At 46.0% G+C, this 15,789-nt stretch overlaps 1 protein-coding gene across 3 annotated transcripts in view; it reads left to right on the top strand.

Moving 5' to 3' along the window:
• The window catches only part of LOC147886581 (Glycine cleavage T-protein family), a 147,244-nt gene that overhangs the window by 75,476 nt on the left and 55,979 nt on the right, over positions 1-15,789 (top strand). For all 3 annotated transcript variants that reach the window (XM_087395456.1, XM_087395457.1, XM_087395458.1), the window contains exons 7-9: positions 14,726-14,813; positions 14,949-15,014; positions 15,121-15,286. In XM_087395456.1, coding sequence (XP_087251582.1) covers positions 14,726-14,813; positions 14,949-15,014; positions 15,121-15,286 — 320 coding nt within the window. The remainder of the gene's footprint in view (positions 1-14,725; positions 14,814-14,948; positions 15,015-15,120; positions 15,287-15,789) is intronic.

The raw sequence follows: 15,789 nt of genomic DNA on the forward strand, positions 1-15,789 counted from the left end.
TCCTCATAAGAACTGATAAACAAATTAATGATTGCTCAATCAACACCTGGGTTGATTCTTGAGAACATTTGGGCTGCATTAAATCCTCAATAACCTCAAACCTATCCACCTCTTTCTCACCGAACCCTGCTGCCCCCACAAAATCTACCTGTGAATCCTCATCTACCAAATCCACCAATGCTATTGTTCCTTCATCACTTTCTGAAGTCACCAAGCTCTCATCCTCACTGCTGGTTTCACTTCTCTCTTCCTCTTCACTTGCTGAATCTGAAATTTCAGCCTTGCTTACCATTTCGAAATTCAATTTCTTCCCATTCATATGTACAGAAAAGATTCCTCTCTGCCAATTCTGAATTGCACCTACCTTTCTCAACCATGGCCTTCCAAGAATCAAAGGATAGGCTCCCAACCCCGCAGGCATCACATGACAATCCGCTCGACATGAAACACTGAATGCCTCAACCTCCAGGCCAGGTACTATCCCTAAAGTCTTCACCTTGGAGTGGTTTGCCATTCTGATGCGATAACTAGAGGAGCAAGATATCTTCAGTCCTAATCTCTGTACACAAGCCTGGGTAATCACACAAATCTGTGCACCCCCATCTATATAGACCTCTCCAAAATGCCAGGCTTCTACAGCAGGTAAAAGATATGGCAACTCTGAGACAGACATCAGCTTAGTTATACCTTTATGAGAGTTCTTCTTTGCTGGATTTACAGCCCGCCTCCATTCTTTTTTAGCTTTGGGCATAGACCAATCATATGGGCAAATGTAATGTTTGGTTTCCTCGTTGAAAGATATTCCACCAAATCATAATCTCCCTGCTCCTTCCCCATGGGATAATCTGTAGTTCTGTACTTACTTCTAGGCTTCCTGCTCTTCTTCTTTTGGTAGGTCATCATCTTCTCAGACTGCTTCCCCTTCTTTGCACTCGGACCAACCTCCTCTTCTCTATCTCTCTTCCCTAAATGGCATGACATCTTTAACTTCCTCCAACTCCAACAAGCCAAATGTAACTGCCTTACCTTTCCCTTTCTCTTCTGCAGTGGCTTTACGGTTTCCAAAGGTAGGCTGACCTGCATCTTTTACTTCTACACTATGATCGTTCACCCTATTATTTAAACCCTGTTGGCAATGGATAAACATCACCTCCAGCATGAGGAGGCTTATCACAGTGTGTGCTGTAATGTCCCCACTCTCCATAATTAAAGCACTGGTTGAAATCGAGGAAATTCATGAGCCATCTCTCCTCTTGTCTAACTTATCTCAAACACACTTCCAACCAGAAATACCACCCAACCTCTTCTCAAAAGAAAACAAAAATAATCACTCTACTGAAGAAAACTTACCCTGCATCTGATTGGCATTCTTCTTCCTAAGAGCAATCACTTTCAAAGCCTTTTGAACCTTAGCACGGAGACGTATCACCCGAAGTTCAACATCAAGGCATCTATCTCTCCTGTGTCCACACTCCCCACACAACTCACAATGAATCACTCTCATGCGAGGCTTTGTCTTCATAGTTTCAATCCCTAACCACATAGAAATGTTAGAATTATAGATATAATTGAGCAGTGACCAATGTAATTTAATAAGCTAGTTAGGGGCACTTTTCCCTCTTTAAGAGGTTTTTCCCCCTAACCGCAGTTAGTTCACTAACTATGGTTAGTGACTACTAAGGTTTTGTCACTAGGACAAAACCTTATCTCTTTTTTTTTGAGTTGTACTCTTCACACTCTTCTATTGCAACTCAGCTTTCAGCTTCCAAGCTTCCAGCTCTCACTCTCTCTTGCTCTCTCTCACTCACCATTCTCTCACATTTGGTATCAGAGCATTAGATCCAGCTCCCTACGACTTCCCCGTTGAGCTCCAGCTGCGAACCCACGCTTAGCTGCTACATATCGTCCGTACAGTCCGTACGACTGTACGGAACCTGCACTTGGTATTTGCATGTCCGTACTTGCAGTACTGCTCCAGCTTCATCCGTACGTTCCGCACGTGCAGACTCAAAATCCGCACCGTACCGTACCTGCTCGCCGCACATCGCGATTGTATCGCACCTGCCATACCGTACCGTCCGTACAGGTCGCACAAGTCATCCGTACATCGCGACCGTACAGTTCGTCGTCAGACTGTACGGTTCGTCGTACAGTGCCGTACCTATGTGCACAGTTCGCTATCACCGTCCGTACCGCACGTCCTCGCCGTACAGTGCCGTACCAGCCGTACAGCACTTCTGTACTATCTGTCCGTACAGTTTGCAGGTGATCTAGACAGGCACATTTGTCCGTACAGTTTGCAGGTGATCTTGCAGACAGCCATTGTTTGGCTCAGTTTTTTGGAAGAATTCGGGGCATTTTGTTTGTTGCAGACATTGCAATCATTTTGTAGTTTCGGAGCTACACTTGGAGCAAAAATTGCAGATTTGGTCTGAAATTTGGGGCTTTCTGCTGAAATTGTAAAATTTGGGGCTTTCAGTACTTCTGCCCCTTTCTGGTTGCAATTTCAAGCTCGAAATTTGGGGCTTTCAGTTCTGCAGTACAATTTCTTGAAGAAATTTGGGGATTTTGTATTTACACTGCAATCTCGCAGTGAAATTTGGGGCTTTTGCAGATAGAGCGCAATTTTTGCAACATTTGGGGCTTTTGATCAATTTGCCCCTTTCCGGTTGCAATTTCAGGCCTATTTTGGGGCTTTTGTGTTGGGAGAGCAATTTTTGGAGTTTTCAGTTCATACTGCCTTTCTTGGAGTGTTTTGTAGCACTTTTGGCAGATTCTGGAGAGTTTTTGATGCTTGGACAGATTTTTGACAGCGCAAGTACAGAAATCTGAGTTGCATTTACAGCCGGTGCTTGGCTGTGTTTTTTGGGAGTTGTGCATTTCATTCCCAGTAAGGGAATTCAGTTTTGTATCTGCTTAAATCTTTTTCTCAGATATGGCCCAGCAAAATCAGAATGACTTCCAGTTCGGTGGTCTTTCACAGGAAGACAAGTTGGATGGTACCAACTACTCCTTCTGGAGTTTTATGGTATGCAATATTCTGATTTCTTGCAATTTATGGGATTATGTGAATGGGGGTGAGATCCGATCAGCAGGTATGGCACCTAATACCCCTCCTCAGCAAGGAGGTGGAAGAGGTCGTGCACAAGGGGCAGCTGCAGAACAAGTTGTTGGTGCAGCCATGGCCACTACTCCAGATCAGAAGAGATGGGATTCACGGGATGCCTTAGCTTTGTCATGCATCTCTCTTTCAGTGAAAAGATTTATCATTCCTCATATCCGGTCGTGTAAGACCTCCAAGGCAGCGTGGGATATTTTAGAAAGCATGTATGCAGCTCGGAATGATGCAAGGGTATCTTTCTTGAAAAGAGAGTTAAGTCATACACATATGGAAGAGGGTGACTCCATGTCAGTCCACCTCACAAAGCTACAGGATCTCAGAGAGCAATTGTTAAATATAGATGAAATTATTCCTGATTCAGAGATGATTACAACCACTCTGAATTCTCTTCCTGAGTCTTATCTCAGCTTTCATACCTCGCTGAACTTATCATTGAGGGGGGGTGCAAATCCTCTCACTTTTCATGAGTTGATAGGACTTCCCATAGCCACTCCCATGGAGCCGGGGCTGAAACTCACAATGCATGATGCAGGAGAATTAGTTGATGCCACACTTTACAGTCAGGCTGTTGGATGCCTCATATATCTCTGCAACACTAGACCTGATATTCAGTTTGCAGTATCTCAGGTGAGCAGGTACATGCACAGCCCAAAAACTATGCATTGGCAGGCAGTTAAGCGCATCTTCCGTTATTTGCAGGGCACGAAGTCTTTTGGGTTGCTATTTCCCAGAGGGGGTGACTTGCAGATGCATGCCTATAGTGATTTAGATTGGGCTGGTGATTATGATACTAGGTAGTCCACTAGTGGCAATTGTTTCTTTTTGGATAAATCTTGCATTTCTTGGCTGAGTAAGAAACAATCTACAGTGGCTACCTCATCATGTGAAGCTGAGTATAGGGCAGCTTTCACAGCAACAGTTGAATGTGTCTGGCTGCGACGTCTATTTGCTGATCTTCATCTGTCTTTGGAGGGTCCTTCTCCAATTCTCACTGATAGTCAGAGTGCCATTGCAGTGGCAAAGAATCCAGTGTTTCATGCTCGCACGAAGCACATTGAGGTTCATTATCACTACGTCAGAGAGAAGTTGCATGCAGGAGAGATCAGTATGATCTTTGTGTCCACACATGACAACGTTGCAGATATTTTCACCAAAGCACTACCACGTGAAAAGTTTGAGACATTTCGCAGTGCCCTGAACTTATATCTGTTTGGTGATTGATCAGCCTTGTACATGACATTGGCACTGTAGGGGGGTGTTAGAATTATAGATATAATTCAGCAGTGACCAATGTAATTTAATAAGCTAGTTACGGACACTTTTCCTTCTTTAAGAGGTTTCTCCCCCTAACCGCAGTTAGTTCACTAACTATGGTTAGTGACTACTAAGGTTTTGTCACTAGGACAAAACCTTATCTCTTTTTTTTGAGCTGTACTCTTCACACTCTTCTATTGCAACTCAGCTTTCAGCTTCCAAGCTTCCAGCTCTCACTCTCTCTTGCTCTCTCTCACTCACCATTCTCTCACAAGAAATTCAAGCAACATTCCCCAACCCATCTTCTGGGCCGTTTTGTCTTGAGTACCCAATCTCAATTCAAAACTCCTCCTGTCCCCAGCAGGACCAAAAAGATGATAAGGAAAAAAAGGAAAGACAACCAGGAATTATGTACTTCAGTATGTCAGATAGCTGAGACTTCATAGGGATTAGCTGCAATGTGGGCTCGTAGATGATGAGCTTATGAACCAGGTTCCAGAGCATGTGTCTTTGTATTAGGCGCCGAGACAAACCCCCACAAAAACTGACTGAACATGGATCACACAGACTCAAAGAGAGCCAAAAGACTACACAGCCCGAAACAGATAAACTTAGAACTGAACTTCCCCCCAAAACTCAGAGAACAGTCAGCCTCAGAATACTATGAAGCCACAGCCCACCACACTCCTAAGCTTCCATCAAGGACAACATCACATAACTCTCCCCAAAGCTGCAATCAACGACCCAAGAGTGAAAGGGACTGGCAAATCAGGTCGCATCAACCATCTCTGCATTACAAATCCACTTCCAGCGTATGTATTCTTCTCCTGCCCATAGAGTACTCCACGCTCATACTTCACGTCGCCAACAGTCCTTCAGATGATTTAAACCAGCTCATACATTCCTCGTATCAGCTCACATGCAAACGATGATGGTCCTGCCTGTAAGGTAGCCTTGCTCAGCCAACTACGGACAGATCGCTATTTCTGGAGATCTTCAGCGCCAAGGTCTCCTCAGCATCACCGGGCACTTGCTTGGCCAAAGCCTCCCTGCTATCAGCCTTGAAGCGAACGTGTACCCTGAATAACAGTCAGCCCATGCTCTCAGATTTCGTGGAGCTCACAGACTCAATCGCCCAAGATCCTCTCCTTTAACCGCACTATCAACACACGGCCAAAATTCTACAGGACTTCAGTAAGTGCCACTTACACCATCGAGCTCATCATCACCAGGCACCTAGTGTCCATTTGTGCCAAGCATGCAATCGGAAAATCCCATCCCATCACGTACGTAGGCCATTTTTTGATGGGCGCTTAGCCTTCCGCTTTCATCTACGAGACCCCTAGTTACGTGCGTCGCTTTCTCTTTTCATCAGAGATTCTAGATTTCTCTACACGTGATTGATCGCAATCCAGACGCTCTACATTCCTTGCTACGTAGCCACCTTTGCATGAGCAGGATGCCTTCCCAATCAGTCCAGCCACCTCAGCCTAATTTGCCACCTCATCAGTGACATTTTACCACTCTCCCATTAAAAAAAAAAAAATTCCCATAGGAATAGAAAGATCACTCTCTTCTTTTGGCTCTCTATCCATGGTGGGATTGCAGTGAACCTTTGGAGATCCAGGTTCGGAGCCGACCCTACTTGCCCTCGTTGCCTCTCTACTTCGGAGACTATTCAGCATTGTTTATGGGATTGCAGACAGGGGAGGATGAACTGGATGGGGGTAGCCAAGATTTTCAGTCACTTTGCCCACTCCCCATTCTTTATGACATGGGGCTCAGTGGCTTGGCTTTCTCTTACAGGGCCTCAGGTTTTCTGTTACAGGGCCTTAGGTATTCTATGAGAGACTTGACTCCGCTCGGGCCATTGAGGTTCGACGTCATCAGATTGAGTCCTGTTCGTTGGATGTGGTACCACATCTTCCTTTTACAGATGTACATGCCTCTGTGGATACTTCTTGGGAGATTTTAGTGAGCATAGCATCCTGGCATATCTGGAGAGCGAGATGCACAGAGGCTATGGAGGGTACTCAGGTTCATCCCTCGTACACTTTGGCTAGTATCTGGACAGACACCGTACATACTTTGATGGCTGGATGGATGAGTATGTAGGGAGACTTCCGTGTAGCCTCAGCTAGGAGGGCTTCTTTCTTCAGGGAATGGAAGGATTCTCCTTTCTTATCTGAGACTCCTACAGGGTTGAGGTGGCACTTTCAGCCTCAGCCTTGGTTGTTTTCCACCTCACTTTGAGGGGGTTTTATTTATCCTCATGATTTCATGATGTATTCCACTTTGAGCTTACTCTCGCGGGTTTTTTCTCCTACTCAATAGAAGTCTATTTCTGGGGGAAAAAAAAATTTGCAAATATTCCCCCAAGGCACATTAAATGCACATTTTGGACCTTTAGTCACACAATTCCCACGCACATTAAAGCTTGCATGCACCCCCGGGGCCCGTACACACACATGAAAAGACCCTTGACGTGGGCACCAAAACATATTAAATTACGGTAACATGCAAGTGCACATTGACTCAGGAAAATAAAATAAAAGAAACCTTCATGACTTGATTTACATGAGCCCAAAAACATTTCACTTGACCACATACTGGACACCCTTGCTTTGGAGGTCTGGTACAACCACATTGCATTTCATCATCTCCCATGAAGTCCCTGTAAAACATACTTTATTGTCTCAAAAAACTATACATTAGTCCATCATGCTTGTGAAAGAAAAATCCAAAAATGCCGAAAGCCCACATCTACCCTAGATGTGTACAACTATGTGCCTAACCCACAGCTATATACAGTGCTCAAAAACTTAATACAGATTTTGTCCTACCAACGTTCTCCCTCACCACTCACTGACACTTAGGTTTGATATAACTACGCACGCATGCTTTATGACATCCCAAATCAGCCAGTTCCTGACCTCTCACATATGCCACGCTCCACATCTTGCACCCTCTTTACTAAGGGAGGAGTGAAGGATGCCGTAATGAAACTTCATAATGGCCGAGCAAAGGATCACGAGGGGTTATGTACTAAGTTCAGTGCATATGGGATTAATCTCCTAGCACTGATCTTAGCAAAGCTCTTTAATGAAGTTGTTTGAACTTTTCTTGGAGTTTTCACGCACCTGGACCATTAAGACTATTTCACCCATCTACAAAGCAGGGGATCCCATGAGCCCGGAGAATTACATGACCATTTGGATTGGACATGTCATGTCCAAGATTTATGCATCAGTGCTTAATTTTGAGGTCAGTTGATTTGCAGAGTGTCGAGGTCTTAGAGCAGCAGAATAGGTTGGATTCCGATGTGATGATGGAACCATGGATCACATTCTCACGCTTAGGTGTATTATCGAGGAGGCGAGGACACAGAAGCAAAGGGTTTATTGTTGCTTTGTGGATTTCCGCAAAGCATTTGATATGGTTCCGAGAGCGCGCCTCCTCAGGCACCTACGAGATTTGGATTTATGACCAGGAGGTAATTTGGGCTATCATAGCACTTTACGAGAGTCTCAGGTAGACTCTGGGCAGGGTCTGGGTGGACAGATGAGATCATGAGCACTATTGGGATCAAACAAGGGTGTCCTTTATCACCTATCTTGTTTGGCCTCTACATTGATGAGCTCGAGACAATGATGCAGGCATGGGGGGGGATGGATGCTCTCTTGCTAGCACGCTGATCCAGATATTGCTGTTTGCAGATGACGTGGCACTTTTGTCCTCTTCAGCAGAGGGGCTCCTAAGACACCTTGATGCACTACTGTTTTTCTGTGTCTCTCATGATTTGAAGGTCAACCTTGGTAAAACCAAGGTTATGATCTTCAATACATCTTGGGCCGCCATGCACCAGGAGGAGTTCACGTTTGATAGGTCACCTGTTGAGACAGTTTTGTGATATAGGTATCTTGGGGTTGTCTTCTCTGGACCCATCTTCACTATGAGACCCGCGATGGAGGCCCACCTGGACAGGGGATACACTTCATTTTCCAGACTAGAGAAGCAGTGCTTCCACTCGCACTTTCAGGATCCACAGACCAAGGGGTTGCTTCTTGACTCCTTGGTCCGCTCAGTGGGGATGTATGGCAGCACTTGTTGGGGGCCAGACTTGTCGGATATAGAGTGGGCTCGTGTGAAGTGGCTACAGGTTCTCCGGATGATTCGCGGTAAGCCACCGTTCCGCACCAGATCATTCAAGCTGAGTTTGGGTCATCCGCATTACAACTAGATGCTGCATTTCAGGTCATCACGTAAATGTATTGAGTCAAGGAGTATGGGGATTAAGCTTCTTGGCGCAGCAGACTACCATGGCTAGCATTGTCCTCCTCTATGGCACTCTCAGGAGGTGACCAGATATGCTGGTATGCACGCACAAAGAGATGGTTTGAGCGACTGGATAGACTCCCTCTCTTTCAGTACAGTATGGACGCTCCGTTTTCACCCCTCCTGTCACACGAGGTCAACCAGATAATCTGTGAGGATCTCTTACAGCTACACACATTCCGGACCTGGTTGGGACTGAGCGAGCTTTCAGTGAAGCTCAGCTTCTACAGAGATCATTGCTTGCATATCACAAAGGAGGGTTCATTGACTCACGAGGATACACGCAGATCCAATTACCCCACTCATTGAGAATCTCTATTGGGCAGTTTTGAGTCTCTTTACATAGACTTCGTATTGAGAGCGGCAGACAGAGGGCCTACCCAGGGAGAGCTGCATATGCACATTATGTGACACACATGAGGTTGAGACGAAAGAGCACTTCATCTTTAAGTGTCCAGTTTACTATGAGATCCGAGGGCGTTTCTACTGTCTCTTCAGAGATAGCTCTGGGGTTTTGTCTCGATTCCTCTCCTATTCAGACTAGAGATGCTTAGTGGCCTTCATTCATGAGGTAGTCAAGCACCACGAGAGGCTACATCGATCATGGAGACAGGAGCAGACTTCTTCCTTGGTAGACCCATCTCAGAGCTCTATCACGGAGTCCTTCTTGCCAAATCACACGGACCCCACGATACGAGGCCTCGACATGATCGTGACCCAGAGGCAGTGACTCGACAGCTCAGACAGAGGGTTGACGCACAGATTACCCTTGGGGATATCCCCTCTTTGTTCAGAGTCGGAGCCTGGCCGACAAGTGTTGCTGTAACCCTTGCTAGGCGCAGAGCTATGACCAGGAGATGTCACAGGGCCACACCCATGAGCAGCCGAAAACACTCTATCGCCGATTTCATGCCTCCATTGCCCCCACCCACCATGATGTCTTGATGATGATGATGATGATGATGATGATGATGATGTAGTCCACCATTGACATGGCTATGTTGCACTTAGTACTATCATTTTGTATTTTGTGCACTTTGCATTGGTGTGGATGCTCGTTTAGTAGCTCCACACTCATAGCTCGTTTGTACCAGGATTTTCACAATCTCATAGACCCAACAGTCTTCCGAAGAATTCAATAAACTTACTTTCTTTCTTTCTACCACCGGACTTGCCCCATCTACTTTTTAGATATCTCCTCACTACTCTCAGTCTCATGCTACTATGTCTACTCCCCCCATCACTCAATGACCCCTTATTACTAAGTCCCTATTACCCAACCTATACCCGTCACTCTGGACACACACGATCCCACCTGAGGCATGGTAGCATATCATTATGAAGGTTCACCATCTCTGCACATGAGAGATGGAGTAGGATCGACTCATCCACAGCCTTGGTTAGGAGATATTGCAGTTCCTTGAGGAAGTGGCAGCCGTAGCAATCGCCCCGAGTAGTAGGCCAACATTAGAGTCACACGTAGCCACTATGCAGATGGCTATTGCAGAGACTTACACATGGGTGGACGTTTGTGAAATGGGAGCTTACCAAGGCCATCGTTTCAGCCACCATTCATGAGGCTTAGCAAAGAGCTAGTAAGGCTCTCAACATCAGAGTCCGGATCCCCGCACAGCCTCCATCGGATATTAATAACTTCGTGGTCTCCACCCTTGGAGTTTTAGAGCATGGTATTGAGGGAGCTTAGTATGTAGGACGAGACCCAAACCTAGAGCTACTCCTCATCATCTGCTTTTTGGACACGGGACACCCAGACTCGCCTTGCAGTACTACGCAAGCGACTAGCATCACGGGATCACACCGAGATCTACTTGGATGAGGACGTCACCCCTCTGCAGGTAGAGGAGAGCACCCTACTACAACAGCGGAACATTGCCCGCAAGGAGGGAGGTTTGAGGTTTGAGACGAATAGATCTTGATAGGCCCTCGACTTTGGTGGCTCCCCTACGTAGGGGGGCAGGGTCTACGAGACTCAGTGTTGAGACCTGGACGTGCATTGTTTGGAACTATAATGGTGTCCTTTGGTCAGAGCCAGGGAATTTCTTGGAGTCTTATACCACACGAGATATAGCCTTTTATAGAAAGACTCATCAGAGCCCAGAGTGCAATTTGCTTGTAGTCAGTGAATACAGACGTCCCGACACAGAGGCGAGATACACATGCCATATTTCTATGGATTCAAATCCAACGCCCATTCCAAGAGGACCTCTTTATTGCAGCGTGTTACTTCCCTCCTGAGACCTCACTCTTTGCCCTCTACCTGGACATCATGGATTTCTCAAGCCGTGGGGAAGCTCTTCTTGTTGGGGATTCAATGTGAGGATGGACACACATTAGGTATCTCTTCTAGTTTTTCGTGATGATTCTATCTTATTTCTAGATGTTGATTTAGATGAGGTTGGGATATCCCAAGTCTCTGCAGACAAGACATGTGGGTAGATCATGAGGGCCTAAATACTGAATTCATTGCCTAGGAATAAATACTGTATACCCTAGCCTAGCAAAGCGTTTTAACGAAGTGGTCTGCATCAGTTTCTCCTCACACCAGCATTCTTAACTCTATTTCTCCCATTCACAAGGCAGAGGATCCCATGAGGATCATTATGGTTGGACATGTCATGTCCAAGGTCTATGCATTAGTGCTCTACAGCTCTAGGGACTCTGAGCCGAGTAACAGGTAGGCTCCCGGACCGATAACAGGACTCTAGGCTACATACTCACTCACATATTTTTTGAGGAGGCCATAGCACGGAGACAGAGGGTTTATTATTGCTATGTGGATTTCCACAAAGCTTTTGACATAGTACTGAGAGCTCGCCTCATCAAACGTTTGCAAGGGTTGGGGTATGAAAAGGAAATTATCTGGGCATTCATGGCACTTTATGAGAGAGACTGAGGCAAGGTTCGAAGAGGTGCAAGGTGCACAGAGGAGATTATGAGCACTATTGGGGTCAAACAAGGTTGTCCAATTATCATCGACCTTGTTTGGCCTCCAATTGGGAGAACATGAAACAGCACTGCACATCACAAATGGGAAAACAAAAAGCAGGAGATGAGCAGAGCAGATAGGAGAAAGCATATGAAATGAAGGGGAGATGAGGTCTTACCTTGTTGTAGACCCTCCAGAGGAAGGACATGAAAGAAAGAAAGAAAGTTTATTAAAGTCTTCAGAAGACCGATGGGTCTATGAGACTATGAAAATCCTGATACAACAAGCTGTGGTAGTGGAGCTACTAAATGAGCATCCGTACCAATGCAAAATGCAAAAATGCAGAATAACAGTACTAAGTCCTAAGTACAACATAGTCATGTCGATGGTCGACTATATATCAGTCTGAGCATCGTCATCGATATCATCATCGTCATTGGCAGCAGCAAGATATCAGGATGGATGGGGCAGTGGAGGCATGAAGTCGGCAATAGAGTGCTGTCGGCCACTCAGAGGTGCGGTCTTGGCATGTCTCTTGGTCGTAGCTTTGCGTCTGACCAGGGCTATTGTGACCCCCATCGGTCGGCCTCCGACTCTAAAGGAGGGGATGTCCCTGAGTGTGATCTGTGTGTCGATCCGCTGTTTGAGCTGTCGGGTCACAGGCTCTGAGTCACGGTCATGTTGAGGCCTCGTCTCGTGGGGGTCCATGTGATCTAGCTGAAAGAACTCCGTGATAGAGCTGTGAGAGGGATCAGCCGAGGAAGAAGTCTGCTCCTGTCTCCATGCTCAAAGTATCCTCTCACGGTGTCTAAGTGCTTATGAATGAAACCTGCCAAACACCGTTGGTCTGGGTAGGAGAGGAAACAGGCCAAAATCCCGTAACTATCCCTGAAGAGGCAGTGGAAGCGTCCTCGGATCTCAGAGTACACAGGACACCTGAAGATGAAATGCTCCTCTATCTCAACCTTCTGCATGTCACACAGTGTGCATATGCGCTCTCCCTGGGTAGTTGCTCTGCTCTGCCGCTCTCGATGCGGAGTTTGTGTGAAGAGACCCAGAATTGCCGATTTGTGTGAAGAGACCCGAAATTGCCCAAGAGAGATCCTCAGCGAGTGGGGTAGGTGAATATGTGTGTATCTTGGTGGGTCAAAGAAACCCTCCGGTGTGATATGTAAGAAGTGATCTCTGTAGAAGCTAAGCTTCACTGGGAGTTTACTCGGTCCCAACCAGGTCCGAAATGTGTGTAGCTGTAGTAGATCCTCACGGATAACCTGGTTGACCTCATGTGATAAGAGGGGAGAAAACGAAGCATCCATGCTGTATTGGAAGGGAGGTAGTCTATCCATGTGGAGCCCTGATCGCTCAAACCATCTCTCTGTACGTGCATACCAGCACCTCTAGTCTGCTCCTGCTGCAAGTGCCATAGAAGAGGATAGAGCTATCCATGGTAGCCTGCTACGCCCTGAGGTATAATCCCCATATTCCCTAACTCGGTACAGATATGTGATGACCTGAAATGTAGCATCTAGCTGTAAAGGGGGTGACCCAAACTCAGCTTGAATGATCTGGTGAGGAACGGATGACTTACCACGAATCATCCGTGATAACATGAGAAGAGAGGGGAGGGGTTCCATGTGCTCATGAGGTTTTAGGGGAGGGGTGGCAAGTGCGTGAGTGGAGGGAATGCAAAAGAGTGTGCATCTGAGAAATCCTGCACCGACAGAGAGAAGCAGCCATACAAGAAGCATGAAGGTGAAAGGAAAGGTTGGGCTGGTGAAGGGTAGGAGAGGAAACATGCCAGAATCCCATAACTATCCTTCAAGAGGCAGTGGAAATGCCCTCGGATCTCATAGTACACCGGACACCTGAAGATGAAATGCTCCTCTGGCTCAACCTCTTGCATGTCACACAGTGTGCATATGCGCCTCTCCCTGGGTAGTCGCTCTGCTCTGCCGCTCTCGATGCGAAGTCTGTGTGAAGAGACTTGGAACTGCCCAAGAGAGATCCTCAGCGAGTGGGGTAGGTGAATCTGCGTGTATCCTGGTGGGTCAATGAAACCCTCCACAGTAATATGTAAGAAGTGATCTCTGTAGAAGCTAAGCTTCACTGGGAGTTCACTCGGTCCCAACCAGGTCGGAAATGTGTGTAGCTGTAGTAGATCCTCACGGATAACTTGATTGACCTCGTATGATAAGAGGGGAGAAAACGGAGCATCCATGATGTACTGGAAGGGAGGTAGTTTATCCATGTGGAGCCCCAATCGCTCAAACCATCTCTCTGTACGTGCATACCAGCATCTCTGGTCTCCTCCTGCTGCAAGTGCCATAGAAGAGGATAGAGCTATCCATGGTAGCCTGCTACGCCCCGAGGTATAATCCCCATATTCCCTAACTCGGTACAGATATGTGATGACCTGAAATGCAACATCTAGCTGTAAAGGGGGTGACCCAAACTCAGCCTGAATGATCTGGTGAGGAACGGATGACTTACCATGAATCATCCATGATAACATGAGAAGAGAGGGGAGGGGTTCCATGTGCTCATGAGGTTTTAGGGGAGGGGTGGCAAGTGAGTGAGTGGAGGGAATGCAAAAGAGTGCGCATCTGAGAAATCCTGCACCGACAGAGAGAAGCAGCCATACAAGAAGCAGGAAGGTGAAAGGAAAGGTTGGGCTGGTGAAGGGTTAAATGCAAACTTGCAGACTGCCAAGGCAGCCAGTGTAAGAGGAAGGAAGGTGTGTTGGTGATTTTTGAGGAGGGAGTGACAAGGGGGAAATTGGGGTGGACAGCACTACCACCTGTTGTAGTTCATGCATGACAGCATCCATGCATCAGACATGCTATGGCATATGGAAGCGTTGTGAGTCTTGTTGGTGATCCTGGATGAGACTTGAGGGGGAGAGTAATTGCTGGTTATGGATTTTGGCAAATCATAAATTCATCCTTGTTATGACTAGTATATTCATTTTACAACTTCAGTTTTGCTGTTTGGAATGCCTCCATTTGTAAAAAGAGCTCACTTGATCTGGTATTATAGACTGCTGGTTTTGGGTGGGTGTGTAACGTCAGGTACATATTTTTTGCGGATAAGGTGGAAGTTGAAGATATCACAGAAAAAACTTACTTCTTTACATTGATGGGTCCAGAAAGTGACTCGGTATGGGGATTTTTCCAGACGATGCAGCTATGCTAGGCTGTTAGAATTATGTAATTTGCAGAATGAGGAATCTCTTCTGCAAATTTAAGTCACATGTTTCTAACGTGCTTTTGGTACTGAAGTTTTTTTCAACAGTTGATGGAGCAGCTGAACTTGAAAGAAATAATTGGGAAACCATATGGAACTCATCTTCACTACGCTGTGAGTTTAAGTGGACATGGCAATATCAGGAAAGAGCTACATGTGATTTGTTTATAGCAATGTGTCATTTTGAAAGCCTGTTTTCTGGATAAATTTTCACACGCAGGTAGAAGGAACTCCAGTAACTGTCGGAGTAGGTAACTTACTTTCTAAGAATGGCTACTCATTGATGTTGTCAACATCCACTGCTGGCCTTGTATGGGAGGCTCTGTTAAAGGCTGGTGCGGTCCCCATGGGTGCAGACTGTTGGGAGCATCTTCGTATACTTCAAGGTTTGCAGCTGATTAAGTAGTGCATTTGTCAAGCTTGGTATGTATATCGTTTTTTCGTGTAGATGTTTGCTCTTCACATACTATGAGTGCATGTTTAGCTTTTGAAGATAGCTTTTTGGTGGCAAAACTCTTCATGAGCATACACTCTGTCATGATAAAAAATATGCACAGCAGATCTTGTGAAGTGCTTGATCTAGATAAAGCTGAGCCCAAAATATTTACCAGCCTTTTAATCAGGAAACATTTTAGAGGTGTAGTTAACGGTATCATCTGGCTACTGTCTCTGAAGCAATCAACACGTTCCACTTGGATTTTTTGGAATTAATTGTCTGAAATCTCAATTGTGCTCCCATCAAATTCTTTATCAGAGCAGCATGAGTCAACAGTCATTTTGCCTGTGATCGGAGAGGTAATACGAATGACAAGATGGAATAAACAAATCATAGTGCGTTCAGGCAGGAGGGTTAGGAGCAAAATGGTCTGAATTCAGATGCCCTACAGAC

Source organism: Dipteris shenzhenensis, chromosome 24 (genome assembly GCF_047967505.1).
Source record: "Dipteris shenzhenensis isolate YYH24624 ecotype China chromosome 24, Dip_SZ_1.0, whole genome shotgun sequence".
Classification (NCBI taxonomy): Eukaryota; Viridiplantae; Streptophyta; class Polypodiopsida; order Gleicheniales; family Dipteridaceae; genus Dipteris; species Dipteris shenzhenensis.